This window comes from Corvus kubaryi, unplaced genomic scaffold (genome assembly GCF_017639235.1).
Source record: "Corvus kubaryi isolate FWS band 111438036 unplaced genomic scaffold, C.kubaryi_AGA036_p1.0 132, whole genome shotgun sequence".
NCBI lineage: Eukaryota > Metazoa > Chordata > Aves > Passeriformes > Corvidae > Corvus > Corvus kubaryi.
The window spans coordinates 7,204,696-7,221,992 of NW_024580666.1; the positions used below are offsets into that span (position 1 = coordinate 7,204,696).

The 17,297-nt window shown below is 43.0% G+C and overlaps 2 protein-coding genes across 14 annotated transcripts in view; one reads left to right on the forward strand and one right to left on the reverse strand.

The window, feature by feature from the left end:
- The window catches only part of RALBP1 (ralA binding protein 1), a 33,525-nt gene extending 29,764 nt beyond the window's left edge, over positions 1 to 3,761 (forward strand). For all 3 annotated transcript variants that reach the window (XM_042031472.1, XM_042031482.1, XM_042031491.1), the window contains exons 7-10: positions 206 to 313; positions 1,067 to 1,188; positions 1,582 to 1,705; positions 1,943 to 3,761. In XM_042031472.1, the coding sequence (XP_041887406.1) occupies positions 206 to 313; positions 1,067 to 1,188; positions 1,582 to 1,705; positions 1,943 to 2,206 (618 nt within the window). In that variant the 3' untranslated portion in view covers positions 2,207 to 3,761. The remainder of the gene's footprint in view (positions 1 to 205; positions 314 to 1,066; positions 1,189 to 1,581; positions 1,706 to 1,942) is intronic.
- Positions 3,762 to 10,038: 6,277 nt separating this feature from the next.
- PPP4R1 (protein phosphatase 4 regulatory subunit 1) overlaps positions 10,039 to 17,297 on the reverse strand; it is a 65,469-nt gene continuing 58,210 nt past the window's right edge. For all 11 annotated transcript variants that reach the window (XM_042031377.1, XM_042031415.1, XM_042031393.1 and 8 more), the window contains 7 exons: positions 16,948 to 17,133; positions 15,297 to 15,458; positions 14,597 to 14,697; positions 14,096 to 14,216; positions 13,861 to 13,995; positions 12,781 to 12,922; positions 10,039 to 11,131 (listed from right to left, as the gene is read on the reverse strand). In XM_042031377.1, the coding sequence (XP_041887311.1) occupies positions 10,968 to 11,131; positions 12,781 to 12,922; positions 13,861 to 13,995; positions 14,096 to 14,216; positions 14,597 to 14,697; positions 15,297 to 15,458; positions 16,948 to 17,133 (1,011 nt within the window). In that variant the 3' untranslated portion in view covers positions 10,039 to 10,967. The remainder of the gene's footprint in view (positions 11,132 to 12,780; positions 12,923 to 13,860; positions 13,996 to 14,095; positions 14,217 to 14,596; positions 14,698 to 15,296; positions 15,459 to 16,947; positions 17,134 to 17,297) is intronic.

The following is a 17,297-nucleotide window of genomic DNA, read 5'->3' on the forward strand; positions in this document are numbered from 1 at the left end:
CTCGAGGTTAACAAACTTGAAAAGTGTTTTTAAAACTATTTTTATGTCCCACAGATGGGACAGACCATGCTCAAAATTTGCATGTTGGACAACTGTGATGGTGGTTCTAAATTTGGAAAATAATACATTCAAAAAAATCTTTTTTAGAATAAATACAGTGACCAGGGAAGCTGTCCTTTTAAATGTTGTTTTCTTTCTCTGGCAGGAGTGTGAAACAAAGATTGCACAAGAAATTGCTAGCCTTTCAAAGGAGGATGTCTCCAAAGAAGAAATGAACGAGAACGAAGAAGTTATAAACATTCTGCTTGCACAGGTAGCTGGCAGGCACTTACCTTTTGCCTGATGGTATTTTATATTTCAGATCTATTGAACACTCCTTTGTCCCTTCTAATGCAGTGAGGACATTGCAGGCTCAGAGGGGTCTCTGTCCATTAAAACACAAGGTTTTGTTTTAATGGACAATGAAGCAGAGAAGGAATGCTGACTGCAGGAGAGAGCCCAGAGCTGAGGAGACTCTCGTTAACAGCAGGAAGGAGACACTGTGAAAGAAAAAAGTGGCCTTTGTTGTTCATGTACTTAGAAAGCAGCACTTCCCTATGTAGCCAGGTTCAGGACTGTTAACTGCTTTCCTGCTGATCAAAGGAAAAAAGGCAACTATTTTGGCTTTTTTGCCTTCTCTTGCTTCCCCCAGTAGCTTTAATCTTCTCCCCTCTGTATTTTCCTCCTTATATTCATTTTCAAAGCCATATAATTCAGTTTTTCTGGTTATTTTACTGGTTGGCCGGAGCTTTCCCCTGTGATTTAAGGAAAGGCAGCCAAACATGCCAGGATTTGGTGTGTCATCTCCACAACTATTCAGTATGGCGATTATCTTGAGGATTCAGAACAGACAGTGTTGTGTTTGAACTTTTTGTTTGCTTTGAGGTTGTGATGGATCAGAGTTCAAAGCAGACATGCTAACCACTGCCACTGAAAGTATTTCAGAGAACAGCATCATCTCATACTTACTGTATGTTCCTGTAGGAAATAAAGTCAAGGCTTTAAGTGAACTAACTGATCATTGCAGGAGAACGAGATTTTAACAGAGCAAGAAGAGCTGCTGGCCATGGAGCAGTTTCTGCGGAGACAGATCGCCTCCGAGAAGGAAGAAATAGATCGGCTCCGAGCAGAAATAGCTGAAATACAAAGGTAAAGGGGACATTCACAGGACAGCACGCTGGGATTAAAAGTACAAATATGCTTTGCTGAAAGAATACTCTAAACCACATTTAAAAGCTCACCCAGTGAACATCAGAGTTGAAAGCCACTTGTTTTTATTGAAGTCTCGACAAATTTGAATCTTTCAGGATATTTTCTGTTGTTTTAACAATGGAATTATGATCTAAAGGAAACTTGACCCCGTGCACTAGAAAAATCCCCCTAGGAAATCACTGCTTTATTAAATTAAGCTTTGAAAGGAAAGTCTGATTTTGCTTTCTAAACCATTGGCAGATGATTGCAGGGATGCAAGTTAACTCCCTTACTTATCACAGTTCTGGCAGACTCAAAGTGTTTAAAGAGGAATTTGTCCTTGTCTTTCAGTCGCCAGCAGCACGGCCGGAGTGAAACCGAGGAATACTCTTCCGAGAGTGAAAGTGAGAGTGAGGATGAGGAGGAGCTGCAGGTCATCCTGGAGGATTTGCAGAGACAGAATGAGGAACTGGAGGTAAGATTTGGTTCTTAGCATTCCCTGGTTCTCTCCCATGGTGCCTACTTGATGGCACAGGTGCAGACTGGTTGTGTGCATCAGTGTTGCCCAGGCTTGTGACCCACACACTCTGGTTTTAAATCTCTGCTGTGTGCAAGTCCCTGTTGCTGTCCGGGCCAGCAGTGCTAAACACCCCCAAGCTACAGCACTGCTGTGTCAGAGGGAGCCCTGACATTTGTTTCCCCTCCTTAAAAGATCAAGAACAATCACCTGAACCAAGCGATTCACGAGGAGCGTGAGGCCATCATCGAGCTGCGGGTGCAGCTCCGCCTGCTGCAGCGCGCGAAATCCGAGCAGCAGGGGCAGGAGGACGAGGAGCCGGAAAAGCGCGGGGGCGTTTCTCAGCAGCAGAGAGACACTGTCCTGGAGACAAAAGCAGCCAAAGAGCAGCCAAAAGCAAGCAAGGAGCAGCAAGTCAAGCCATCGCCAAGTAAAGACAGGAAAGAAACTCCAATTTGATCTGGCTCCTTGGCTATGCATAAAATCAACTGAACTGTGCAAATTACTGTAATTTGAGTCAAACTGCACAAATTAGTGGTGGCTGTGTACATTCTGTAAAGAAACTTTTCTTTTAAGCCCTGGAGACTTTTGTCTCTAATAGTTGTGGCTTCTACTCATCCGACTCAGGTGAGTTTGGAGAGGCCAGAGAGTTTTCCAGTTAGTATCAGATTATTTCAAGACTGGTTTCCTTCAGGTGATTTAAAATAATTCAGTAACAAGTTTTATTTCAAACCAAAATCATTATTTACATTCACTGGAGCAGAATTGGAAGATCTCATTTTCAGTAAACAAACAAAACCCACCCACACTTACTAATAATTTGCCTTGTGGATCTGTTCATCCTCATTCACCATTATTTCTGCTTATTAACCTAGTCACTTCTTGCTTGTGCCTTTGATACCTTTCTGATGCAGATTATATACAAGGGAGCTTTAAATTTATTCTGGGTTGGCTGAAATGGTGGGAGACTGTGGGGTATCGTGTTTACCTGACATGCCCTTAAGCTTCATTTCTGTTCTGAGATGTACTGAGTAAGTGTAAAAACTTGAGAGATGTTATTTATGTCCCCATATGATGGAAATGTCCACGTCCTTTAGCAGTGTAGGTAACACATTGACTCATCATTAACCACCCTCATCACACCTGTCTGAGACAGGCCCTGTTCACACTGCTGCCATGTAGCCAAGAGCTTTGTCTGCATCCGTTTTAAATGTTTCCATCTCTTGGAGAAAGCCACTGCTTGTAGGCAGGGATGGGAATGGTTATGTCCTTAGGATGTATCTGCCTCACCAAGCAATACAGCATTTCCCCCTGCACCAATGCCAGTCACTTGTGATTCCAAATGAGCCCGAAGAACGATGCCAAGGGGAGGCACCAGGGGGTCAGCAATAGCCTCTTTTTTGTTGGTATTTAACAAACCAACCACCACGGCCTGGGACTTGGTTTTGGGTTGGCTGTTTTTAATGCTCCTACCCTTCAAAATCCTCCAGCCACACTGGCATTTAAGGGCCCTTTAATGTTTCGGATACACTCATGAGACTCACCCCTCAATCCATATATAGACAGAAACTCCACAGAGTGCATATAGGCTATCTTATTTTTTAATCTGGATATTTATTTTCAGCACCTGTTGGATGTGGTTGTATTCTTTATCTATTGCACTGTTGTGAATCATTGGCCATGATTTGATTTTTGTACAAATAATGCTTTGATATGTTATAGAAAAAAACAGCATAGTATTTTTTTAAAATTTGGAAAAAAGTTTATAAACACAGAAAATGTGATCAGATTAAAAATGGAAACTAAAGCATTCTCCCTTGCCTTCGTTACATACATTTTATATTTGCTGGCAATATTTAAACTTTTTGTTTGTTTGTTTAATTCACACTAATTCCTATTGAATTGTCATGAATTTTTCTAATGTTCTTCAGACAAATCTCTTAATATTGGTTAACTTTTATTTTGTTAGGATTGTATTTATCAAGCAAATAAATTCAACAGCCATTTGAAAGTAGCTTCTCCTTCATCTGTTTCATAATGCAAATCACGGTTACTCTTCTTGGGGGGGTGGTGCCTGCAGCTGAGGAGTTTCTATGACAAATGACTGGAAGTGCATCACCCCTGAGGTCTGAAATGGAGGTGGAACTGCTGCCCCTGCAGCAGCTCAGCTCCTGAACCAGAAACTTGGTGTCAAAGCACCTGAGAGATGGTTCTTTGAATTGTGCTGTGCCTCAGCCCTGCCCAGGCAGGTGGGGCTGGAGCAGGGCACCTGCTCTTCTTCCTCAGAGGGGTGTGACTGCCCCAAGCACGGAAGCAGCTTCCTCACCCCGATGCCTGCAGTGAAAAAGCCACAGAGCAGCAGCCATTTGAAAGCCTGCATGTGGCAGTTGTGAATCATGAGCCAAAAAAGCCAAAGCTAATTTCAAATAAATTGGAAAGTAATTACAGCACAATAATCTGAGTGTGCTGTTCAGATCACATTATAAACTGCCTTATCAATCCACAGGGCCACAGAACAAAATCTGAGCAGCCTGGCCACCTGCATGAAGCACATACCTGTCCTGAAGGAGCAGGTTATCTAAATCAAAGCATTGTTTCAGCTGACTTAAAATAAGCATCTTCCCAACACCTTAGAGCCTCTGTGTGCCAAGTGCAGCAGCAGAATCTCTGTCAAACCCTTTGGACAAGATACCAGACTGAATTGCATTTACTGAAAAGAGGGAAGAACAGGCCCACAACGTTAATTCCAGTGTTCTGGACTTGTATTTGTGAGGGTGATTGGCCTGTTGGCTTCCTTCTTGAAAGTCTGAGTACTTCCACTAGAAGTGGCACAGGGTGATGGGACCAGTGACAAGGACACACCTTGGTTGTTTTGACAGCCCTTTCTAAGACAGGCATGGAACAGATCTGGTCCCATCAGTCAGTCAGAAGGCCAAGGGATCAGGAAGCACCATATGAACAAATCACTGGGATTCATGTGCCAGTGTGAGCCAGGACACAAACGTGGGGTTTGCCAGCAGCAGGTTAACTTGCATCTAACTGAAATCATGACAGCTTTCATACCCACTGAAATACTGCAGCTGTACTTGGAAGAGCCTCAGACAGCTGGCACACCAAGCAGGATTTTTCCCTCTTTTACCCTGAAAAACAGCAGCCTGAAGTGAACTGGTATTGTCTGAGCAGCTGAAAAGGAGTGGAATTATTCCATTTACTGAAAGATAAGAAAAAAATAAACAATGAGCAGTACTGCCCTCAGATCACATCCCCACCACAAGTCTAAAAACATTAGCTCGTGTCCAAGGCCTTGCAGGTTTCCTGGGCTCTGTGGTGTCCACACAGGTTTCCAGTGCTGGCTCAGCTTCACTCTAACTGGAGCAGAAGCCACCTGTGCTGGTGTGACTGTAGAAGGTTCCCTGCCCAGTGCAGTGAGGTACTGTAAAGCCCTGATGTGTAACACGGGGAACCTTCACCATGGACATAAAGGACTGCTGTAGAGGAGGTTGGTTTCCACCTCTAGTCACCATGCCTACACTAGCACTGGGGGGATTCATTTTTATCTCTGGCCCCTCAGTTTAATGAGCCAAGTAGTAATTTTTAAAATCTATGTACTGAAGCCAAGAATTTGACACTTGACCATGTAAAGCTGATTTCTTTCAATTAAAAATAATAGGTAACAATTAAAACATCAACCTGAACCTCAACCAAAAATGTCTGACCAAGCTTCATCTGTCAAGGTTTTCATTTCTCAGCAAGCAGCTCTTACTCCCAATGCTTCATCTGCACAGGGAAAAATGCCTCATCCAGACCAAACATGGCCTATATCCAACTGCACAAGTTCTCCACAGTGTCCTTTAAAACACTCCAAAGGCAGAAGCCACAGCACCGTGCCCTGTGCCAGAGCGTGGCTGTCGGTCCTTCCTGCCCCTGGGAGACCAGGCACAACCTCAGACCAAGCCCTCGGCGGCTGCCCCACCCTCTCAGGGCGGTGGATATCCACAGCACCCGTCAGGACCGGCCCCTCCCGGGGCACTCTGCCTCTGGCTCAGCATTGGCACTGTCACTGCTGACACAAAGGACGTGGTGCCACGTTTCCCGTGCAGTTTCTCCTGTTGCTGCCTTAGCAGCGTGAGCAAGGTCTGCCAAAGGATTACACTGCACAAACACATGATTTTAACCGGACAGCCCCACTCCCACGCCCTGGAAGAACTGCCCATCCGAACCACAAGAGTTCTCAGTACGGTCACGAGGGATGCAGCGAGACCACTGCAGGCAGACCAACCACTGAAACTGGGCTACTCAGCACAGGCCTCCCCCTTCCCAAATCCCTCTTGTCTCTGAACACCCTTGTCCAGGAGAGGAACCACAGCTGATCCCTGTCTTGGAGGGGGAAGGGAGCCTTGAGCATGTTTGTCCTTGTTCATCTACAGCTCAGCAGAGCACCATGGAAGTTTGCAATCCAAGCATTTTGATTTGAGAGATGGGAATACTGCATCCCAGATTTCTGCACCAAGGACCACCACTTGCTGACACACAGGAGATGTACCTGGGAGTGCCGATGAGCTCCTGTTGCTGCACACTCCCACTACGGAGAGCCACTGCCTGGTGTTATCCCAGTGCAGGGCCTTGAGGAAGATGGGGGTAGGACATTTCTGCTGACAGCACTGCCTGTAGGAAACAATGTCAGGCACAAAGATGCAGAAGGTGACTGGAAAAAAACTGAAAAAAAACCCCCCAAACCCCTCAATCAAGAAGCCAGAAGAAGAAACCATGAGATCAATGATCAGTACAAGAGAAATGGCCTAGCTCCCATTTGTGCCTTTGCTGGCACCTTACTCAAACTGAGTTTATTTGGGTTTTTCTTACATGGCAAACCCAGATAAACTAAAAAATACTTGAAATTCCTTTTGATGTTCAAACAGTGCATCTGTCCTCCTCTCAGCCTTGTTAAAAAACATGCAGAGAAGTGTGCTCAGTACCTTCACTTGTCACAGTCACGATCCCAAAGCACCTACAGGTAATCCTTTAAAGCATTTCCCACACAGAGACATTACTACACGGCTGCAGAAATGGGTCACGGAATTTCAAGCAGACAATGATCAGAGATCTGTAAGATGTTTAAACATTTGGTTATTTATCTCTGCTAAGTGACAGGGTATTTTAATCAGCTAGATGTAGTCCAACCTCAACAGCAACTGAACCCTGAAATAATCCCATTAACTTGGGCTCTTTATTTATTTTTCCAATCTAAATAAAATGTTAATTAAAACTAACAGGCAGAATCTGAAGGCACTCGGGCAGGGGGAGGTGATGCACATTTTAAATGAGCTTTTCTGTCATACTTTCATATTTTAAGGCAGTCTATCAGTATGTCATAAGTCTGCACATAAAGAAATGATTAATCACTTTAAATATCCTTTCCATGCTGGCAGACACAAGGAAGACAAGCCCTTCCCATCAGCATCAGGGAGGAGAGAGTAAGTGGAATACAGAACCAGCTTTTGCCTGCCTCAGACTCCTCTTCCCATCCTACACAACAGAAGGGTCCCGGGGCTGAAACCAGGTCAGAAAACAAGAGCTGTACCAGCTTCCCCAGCAAAGAACAAGGAACCAACAGGAGACTTTGCCAGCAGGAGGGAATTCCATCAGAGCGCCTGAGCCATGGGACAGACTTTGCCCCCTGCTCCTCCACTACCAATTCCAATGAGCCACCTCTGCAGCCTGACCTCTGGCAGTGCAGGGACAAGGGGCCGAGCACTAACAAGGCTCTAGCAAGTACCCTGCTGTTGTGCTGTCCTAATGAACCCACGGGGCCAGGAACTTGTGCAGCAGCCATCTGGGACATTCAGAGCAGTAAAAAAAAAGTTTCCAAGCCATGCACATGTCTTAGTAATAAACAAACCCCCCCTCTACAGGGTTCCAGACGTTTGCCAGTTTTATTGGCATGAAATCTGCAGGGAAGTGTGGCGAGGAAACAGCCCCACCCAATCCTGATGGGTCCCTGGGGAGGAACAAGTGAAGGGAGAGAACCTGCTGTGGAAAACAGCAAGTGGGAGTAAGGCAGTGCTGCAACCAGGACATGGGAATAAAAGGGATTTCCTGTGAAGAATTCTTATGAAGAAGGTGCAAGATGGAAATGGAAATGGAAAACAATGAAAATTGCCTGTGAAGAACCAATCTGGGAATTCTGCCAAGAAAGTGGAGGTAGACTGGTGATACAGCTTTTGAAAACCATGGACCAACATGATTGACAATTTACCTCCCTTTCTGCTCAGGAAATCCTGACCAAAAGAGAAATGAACTGAGGTACAGAGCTCAAATTTTTCCTCAGGCAAAGCACACAGGACGTAATTCAGCAGGATCTCTGGCAGCATCCCCAGACACTGCCCCACAGCAGAAACAGCTCCGTTTAGCACCACTCAGAACAAGGATGCACATTTCCACAAACCCCATATCCTTAGGGACATGATGAAGACTGAATTATTGACACTGCTAACACTGCTGGCATGAGAAAATCCCCCACCAGAGTTCAGCAATAGAGTCCACATCCCTCAGGCTGTAGAGCAAATGCTCTTGGGAAATGCTGAGAACAGAGCAAGTCTTTCCCTTCCCCTTTACTTCTTGGAAATTATTAAATGAAGCAGAAAAGACGGGGATGGATCCATCACACACTGGGTGGAGGAAAAAGGAGAAAGCCGTTTCTCCTCTTTACTGAAGAGGATCTTTAATTGTCACATGTCAGGGGAATTCAGGCACTCTGAAACTCAAAACACTCAAGTCTTCCTTAGGAAAAGCCTCAAACTCTCCCTCAAATTTGCAGGCCTGCACCACTACTGCACTAATAAAGCAACCAGAAGTTGTGTCTCATTTTTCAACATAGAGGTGTTTTACCTTTAAACAACTAGAAAATACCTAAAGGGATCAGATATGATCTTTCATTTCACCGGACTGGTGGAAGAGTACATGAATACAGGGATGGAATTAGATTGGGCCATGTTAATTCCAGACTCCAAACACTGGCATAAAAAGCCCCAATACTCCTCCAGTGAATACTGTGCTCCATTCACAGTCAAGAGGATGACCTGAAGCATCCTGTGGTCTCAACGGAGAGCTGGTCCTGTTCACATCACGAGCTGCACACATGCTCCAACTATAATTCAACTGTCATTACACTCAGGCAAAAAACAGATGGAAGGGATTTCTGTTCTCTGAACAAAATGCAGGAATCAACTGGACTTCAATGCATATTGCTAAAACGGGAATCATCTGGTCTGGGAGAAGATGAGTCACTTTCAGGTGCTCTGCTTATGGCAGCATGGAGAGCTGCTTTGCTCCCTGCTTCCACACAGCCTGCTGCCAATCCACAGCGCTGTCACCCTGACTAGTCCTCCAGAGATTTTGCCAATTTTGAAAAGAAAAACGGACATGCATGGAAAAATATATAACAAAAAATAGAAACATATATATATTATTTTTAAAATCCACACCAAAAAAAGCAGATGGAAAACACACACCTACAAAAAGTCATAAATCAATCAATCAATCCCACAAAAATCCTCAAGCCTAAAAGAAAAAAACCCCTGCAATTTAAAAAATCAAATCTACCCCTAAAAACCCCAGACACACCACACTTCAAGGCAGAGAGAGATGACTCTGTATCTTAACCACCTCCATGGCCGTACAAAAGCAGGCTCTGGGGAGTAAATAACAACTTTCTGTTTACAAGAGAAGAAAGTGCAGAATAATCTATTTTCCCCAAAAACAGGAGGTGAAAAAAAGGTATCTGCCTAAGGCTCAACTGCTACAGCATCAGGTACCTGACTGGTAAGTGAAAACGTTCTGCTAAAACACATCAAAGATAAGCTACCACAACCATTTCTGCTTCCTCAGGGAAAAAAGGCTTCACACACTTTGGGTTCCGCAGGCTGGAAGAAAGGTGATTTAAGGAAGTTGTCCCTGGAAGACACAGAAGGAGATAATGGATCAGTAATTTTAAATGAGAGGAAAGGAAAGCAGTCAATGGACTGCAGGCAGGTTAAAGGCAGTTTGAACTCAAGAGTTTTCTGTAAATCTGACTGAGGTGGATATTCAGACTTACTTCCAGCCAAGATGCCATTTCACATTTGCTGGAGTAACAGATTCCCAAGCAAAAGGGCCACGTGGAAGAATCCAGCAAAACCTCAACTACATGGTCAAAGTACATCTCAAAATGCAGAATTCTTTATAATCATTAAGCAAACCCACTGCCCCTGAAACAGCCACCCAAGTGTAGAGAACTGAAAGAAAAAGTCCACTTTAATTTCAAACTTATTTTTTTAATGTCTCAAAAAGGTCACAAGATTTCTTTCAATCTTATTAATAAATTTTATTTGGACAAGTAGAGAACAACTTGTATCACAACAGCTTTTAAACAACATGATTAAAGACTGCAGCACTCCAAGGAGGCTCTCAGATATGTACAGTATATGAAGAAAAAAGTTGCACCTTCAGAGCCGATCATGATCAAGTTAAAAATACCTGACTTAAAGTACATGTGCTAATAAATTTCCTTTAGGTCATGACCAGCATGAAAATAATTAGGACACAGGTACTCAGCAAAGTTTTCTGCTAATGGGTACAGCAATATGCTGCATTTAAGGATTAAAATCAGATTCTAGTTTAGTGTTAGCACTGAGCCCTTAAGAGAAATCCCAATTTCTACTTTTCCCCATTTACAAACATCAAAGCTACTCCCACTTAAGGGTGTGCCCAGCTGCACACAAATCAAGTCCTTGACTGACAAAAACTTGAGCACTAATACTGGAGGTCTCAGTCCCGGTACAAACTCTCCTCTTGGCCATCCCGCCTATCAGCTGCTACAGAAAACACCTGCTAAGTTAACTCCTCAGGAGAAACAATGCAGGTCTCTGGAAATCACCACATCCTTTCTGCAATGAAAATGATCTGCCAATTCAAGTTTCATTTGTTCAGGAAGACAGAAGATTTAAGGCTTCGGTGGCAAAAATAATTCTCTGAGCAGTGTTTTTCTAAAGTCAAGCTGACACAGGTATGCTTACTTTTCCTTGACTTAAAATCCCTGGTTATCAGGTTTAGCTAACATCCACCTGTTAAATCTGGCAAGAAATCCCTCCTTCCAAAGAGGTTGTTCTAAATCAACCATTTTAGAAGCATTTGAGGATGGTTTGTTTAATTTTTTTGTTTTAATTATAGCAACATTCAGAACTTAGTAAGTTGATGAAGCAGTGCTCATGGCGTCATCCGCAATTTTGGTACTGGCAGGGTGGATGCTCGCAAAGTACTTGACGTCACTGTCACCATCCATTTGAAGAGCCATAATCGTTTGTTCCACAGCTTCTTGGTGAGAGTTGGCAGAATTCAGGAAATACTCTGTAAGAGAAAATGCACAAAACTTACGGGAGGAAAGGACAGCAGATACTTCAATGCCAACCTCAGCATACCCTGTGAGATCCAAAATTTCAGAGGACAGTGTACACTTACAATCCGACTGGAATATCAGAGCAGGCACACAGGACACTTCCAAATATATCTACGAATTCACCTTAAAAAAACATCATTCCATGTTTCAGAGCACAGTTGCTCTAAAGATGCTGTTCAAGTATAGGATTTCTACAGCCCTTCAGTATAAAAGGGTGACAAATTCCATGGCCAAAGAGGAAGGAAAGGCCTGGAAGCGATTCCAGATGAGAGTGCTTGTATTTGTGGCAGAGGAAAGATACCATCAACCCATGGCCATGCCACTCTATTTCATTCCATTTTTGGCCAGCCTTGCCAAATAGTTATCAAATGATAGAGCTAAGATAACACGAAATAAGAGTGGAAGAAGTTCCAATATTCAGACAGTTTTAATGAACTATGGAACACAAGGTGCATAAAAGCAGTGTAACTACAAATGGCTCACAGGAAGGTTAGTTGAGATCTGAGGTTTAAAAACTCCTGAACTGATTTTTTACATCAGCCTTTCCCAGTCTATCCACCCTCCCTAATCATACACAGAACTCCTCTGAAGCAGGGACTACCTGTGCCATAAGCTTACATAGGCAATGCAGAATGGAGGCGCACCATTCGCGTGGGGGACACAAAAACACCGATGCCACTTGAGAGCAGGAAGAACAGTGACACCCTTGGCACAGTTAACAGAGGATAAATCACTGCCCATCAGCTGATCCATCTCAACTGTCTCCATATGCTTCCTCAGAGTCAGCATGCACAAGGCAGTGCCCAGTGCTCACTGTGTTGGCATCCTTGGTGTTGTCCAGCATTTGGGACATTCTGCACTTTTCTACAGCAGTCCTCAAGCCAGTGTATGGTGTTGAGAGTGGAAGTGACCAGAAATGGATTAAGTATTCCAAGTGTGGACACTCTGCTGTTTTACAAAATAGCCTAATACTTCTAATGCTGTTTTCCTTTGGACTCTGAGCACTGCTGACACCTCTGGCACCTGCAATGCACCGGGGATGCTTTCCTAAGCACAGTGTGCAATTCGAGAGTTCCATGTCTTATTTCCCTAAAGAGAATCCACAGAAACTTTCTTCCCACTGCTACCATAAAATATAAACCCCTAACAACAGCCACCTCTTCTCCCCCAGTGAGAAAACAAATGGTGGTTTGTATTTGTGTATTTTTTTTCCTTTCTTACTCTTATTACACAGAACATCAACAACTTTTTTTTTAAACTAAATAAAGGGCACTGTTGAACAACTTCACAGTTGCTAGTTGCCCACTTGTGCTTTCCCATGACACCTCTACAAAGTAGCTCACTCATGGAAAATGACACCAAAAGAACAGGCTGGCATATGAGCAACAACTCATATCCTGAGCATCACACAGGAGCAAGTCGGATACCACAAGAGGGGTCATGGCTTTATGTCAGCCATGGCAATATCTCACACTGAGGAGACTGTAAAAGCAGCAGCCCACCTCTGATCCTGTTTCTTCTTTCCCAGCTGAATTTAGGAAAACTGAGGGACAAGAAACCCCCCTGCAGTCAGCCCATTGCAACTCCTTCTGCCACTAACCTTTCTCTAAAAGGGTTTGCTTCAATGTTTTTGCGAGCAGGACTCGAACATTTGGAACCTTGTCAGATGCCAAGTGGAGTAAGTGTGGCAACAGATGCTCAGCAAACTGGTCCATGGGCAGGCAGTCATCTTCAATGATAGTCTGGCAAGAACACAAAGGCAATTTCATTAGATTTCAGCACAGGGAAGATGGAATCCCAACACATAATCAGAGCTAACAGATCTTACTACCTTCATAGCTAGACAGCAGGTACTATCCACAAAGTTTTAAAATACAGTACAGAACTTTCTAGCACAAACCCAGACACAATGAAGCAAACTAGAATTGAGGAAATTCAGGCTCAGTTAGAAACCCACTTATTTTGTATGAAATCTTTTTTCCTTTTTAAATCAGTGTACCACTTGAAAACAGGAGAGAAAAGTAGACCTTTACAATCCTTCTCACAATTAATTTAGTCTTTGTTTAAACTAGATACTATATTAAGACAAAAATGGTTCATGTCAATGAACACCTCTACCCAAAGATGTTTCTCTAAATAAGCTCAAAGCTCACATTTCTCCAAACACTTCCAAGAGCTGCCCACCTGGGCAGCAGCCATGGTGGCTCCCAGTCTGCATCTCTACTACAGCCTCCAAATGTGACCACTCCCTTGGGATCCCAGCTAGTTTCAGCTCCTGTTTGTTTTGTTGACCAAGCTGCACAAGCTGGCTAAAGAGGTACAGGCAGCACCTACTGATTAATTTCTAAAGATTTATTACATAAATCTCACTTCATGCTGAGCAACAAAGCAGCTCCACAACTCAGAGATTATTTTGCTGCCCTTGTGCTCTACATTCAGTATCAGATTTGATGACCTGGTGCTAATATGCTGAGCTAAAGATGCAGTCAAGCTCATCTATGGAGAAACAGAGAAAAAAGCAGCCATGAAACTATTCCCTTGGAAACAAAGCTCTCAAATATTCACCAACATAGTGTCAGACAGCTGAAGAGTTCCAGTCCCCTTAATTGTGATCACCACCACGCCACAAAGAAAAAAAAGAACAACAAAACAAAAGAATATAAATGAAAAGACATTTCACCTGGCAAATAAAGACAAAAGTCTGCCGACCAGACCACTTGTGGCATCTACAGAACTTTTCAACAAGTTCATTCATGAGGTCTACCACAAAGGTTGGTGTGGAAGCCATGTACAGCTTTTTTACCATTTCACTAACCTTGAGGAAACGAGAAGAAAAAAACCAGTAAATACAAATATTACTCCTGCCCACAAACACGCCCAAGTCTGACACCCGCCATTTCTTTAGATTGCTTTACCAGCTTGTAGGAAATCCAGCGGACAGAGGACACTTTGTCTGCACAGAGGCTGAAAGCAATAGGGCGCAGGTAGTCGTAGATGTCCCTGGCACTGTACAGGTCTAGAAGCAAGATCAGCTGCCTGCAAGATGGAAGAAGAACCAAAGAGAGTACATCACAATAAGAAAAAAGGCAGCTTAACTGAGTATCATCATTTATATACCAACACTTTTCAAATATGAAGTATGGCCATAATGAAGTTACTGGGAAGCAAAATCTTCTATTTTTCAGTGCCATCAGCTTGACTATGGGTCACTTGCAAATATTAAAATGCCACTTATTCACAATAATGACAATACAGCTCCTAGGAACTTTTAAGCAAGGACAACATGTGGAGGAGGATAAGGGCCATCTATTAATCAAAAATTAAATTAAGAATATCACTATAAAACATCTATTACATGATTTTCACATTTTCAAATATCCATAACAATAAAAATAATAATTCAGAAAACCACATACTCAGCCAGCTCAGCACGGAAACGCCAGTTCCTGCTGTTATCAGTCACCAGGAATTCCTGAAGCTGATAAAGATACTCTCGTCTTTTGTCAACATGAAGAAGCTGTAACAGTAAATACAAACTTACACAAAGAACTACAGGCTACAATTACCAGATAGAATAAGAGCTTTAAATACAACTAACGAAACACACTCTTTTATTTAAAAATACTTAAATCTTTAGCAACAGTGTTGCTTTCCTGGGCTAAACCCTGTAATGCTTAAAGCTGTAAAACCACGAGGCACTACTGAAAGGAAAATGTGACTGAGTCTCTCCTTTTACTCTAGGAAAGGAGGCGTAAACAGTAAAGGCAGTTTTAGGATTTGTGTCTTTCAGTTCCAGAAACAGCAGCTAGAAACAGCAGCTACAAAGAAATTTCTACAGAAATTTGACAATTAAGTTATGTAGGCAGATTAGAGCCATCAAAAAAAAAAAAAAAAAAAAAAATCATTCACTGCCATCTCGATGCTGAATAAACATGAACAAAGCTCTTCAGAGAAAAAGAAGTATTAGCAACACAGATCTCCTGCAATATATATTCTAGTATTCAACAGGCAGAGATTCCCACAGAGTTCCATGGGTGTTATGTAAAAAGCAGGTGCATACAAAGAAATGAAGCAAAATCTGTAACTGCACTTGATCAGAGCTGAACACAGACACACCTTCAGGAAGTCGTGCAAGTGCTTAAGCACACCTATCCTCACTTCATCTAGGTCCTTCAAAAAGCCATTGAAGACAGGAACTAAATCTCCAGCTGTAAGCTGGTCTCCAAGGATGACAGCAAGTTCATGTATAGAAAATGCCAGTGTCCGCCGAACCTTCCACTGCAACATAAATAAATCAAAGTTACTGATCTGAAGTGCTCCAGTTGAACTTGGGGGTCGGTATCCAAGCTAGACTCCCAGCAAATTCCACTACTTACAAACATCTGTAACAGTGTCTCGTGTAACAACTGAAAATTACACTGGAAATTTAAAATGAAAAAAAAAAAGAAAAGGAAACTGGAAGAGAAGACAAACGACAAGGTATCATTTCTTCCACCTGAATATCAAAGAACTATTCAAATACAAGTCATGAAAATATTTTAGTTTTCCAGGTGTCAGGAAGGAAAATAGTATTCCTGACATCACTGCTCGTGCACACAGTACTTTTTGCTTTAAATTCTTTAGCATTAATTAGGTTCATGCTACTATTCTCTCATTCTGTTTTTACAATTCAGTGAGTAAGCTATATATCCCACAGTATTTCAGCTGGGATATTTTAGCTTCTGTAATAGGTGAAGTTTCTTCCACACTTAATGCCCAGCAGCCCAAGGACCAGTGGAGCTCTCAGACACCCTAAACTAAGGGCACATTGTTTAATTCAAGTAATTATTTCAAGTAACTCTTTTAAAAATAAAATAGTATCTATTCTTTAGCCAGCACTTTCCAGTTAGCATGGGCACTGTTCTTTTGCCCTGGTTGGTGATCCAATCTTAATTCAGATTAGACTAGTGATAAATTTTGGACACTTCTGAACACAAGGTAATTTGTTTTTACTTATGTTTTGAATTTATTAGCTGGCTGTTTTTAATGGCTGCAAGGGAGTCTGGAAAACATGAGCAATAGCCATGTCTAAAATTACTCACTACATATCACTGAGAACTGCTGCTCTGACAGAGCAAGCAGCAAGTTCAAGAGAGGTGAAGCAGTCTGAAGATTTTTAAAAAAATAAAAAGAGCATCTCCAAAAAAGGAAACAAAGGAGGACTGGGAAACAACTGTAAACCGACAGCAAAACGCAGAAAGCCACCTCCTTACCACCTGACAACAAGGAAAATGCTGCTATTTCCAGTATTTGTTTTTAAAGCAGCAGTGCTGCTGCGTGGTGATAGCGATGTTATTCCTGTATGACTAACTCGATGTGGCACCAAGGCCTGGTGTGAGGCTGACTCACTGAGCTCCAGACATGCCTGCAGGGGCATGTCTGCTCACACAGCAGCACAGCCCAGATTCTCAGACCTACAAGACTCCCAGACACTGCCATAAGATCTCAAGCAAGCAGAGGAAATCAGAGACTTCTCCTCATTTTCCTACTGGAGACCCATCTCCCACTCTAACCAGCCCATTTCCTTACTACCTGAGCACCACACCCCCCCACCTCCTCTGAGACAACAATTGCACTTTAAGTCCTTATGGAGTAACACCAGCAATGGAAAGCTCTGTGTAAAAAGCAGAGCAGCCCAACATCCAGTAAACAAGAGAAATCACCACAGAGGTTGCCATTAGTATTTGTCACATCACAGAATTTCAGACTGCTCACTGCTTGGGCTCACCTGCATGTCAGATGCCAGAGTCTCGTAGGTGTCTTTCAAACAGTGCCAGTTCTGCCTGCCCAAGGTCAGTGCCACGCCGGGCAGGCTGTAGGCACAGTGCTTGGCAATCTCAGTGTCCACTGTTTGTGCGCGGGACGGATCAGTCATGGATAAATACTGATCCAGCAAGGCTTGAGGTACAACATCCTGCAGCAAGAGAAGGGCAGAGCATCCACACCATTTTCAATTACTCCTCATAAGGCTCACTATAATTCCAGGGCACTCTGTAAGGGAAAATACCCCACTTTTTTCCCCTGCAACTATAGAATACTATTTAATTACAGCGTCTTAGTAAGAGCGCAAGGATTTTG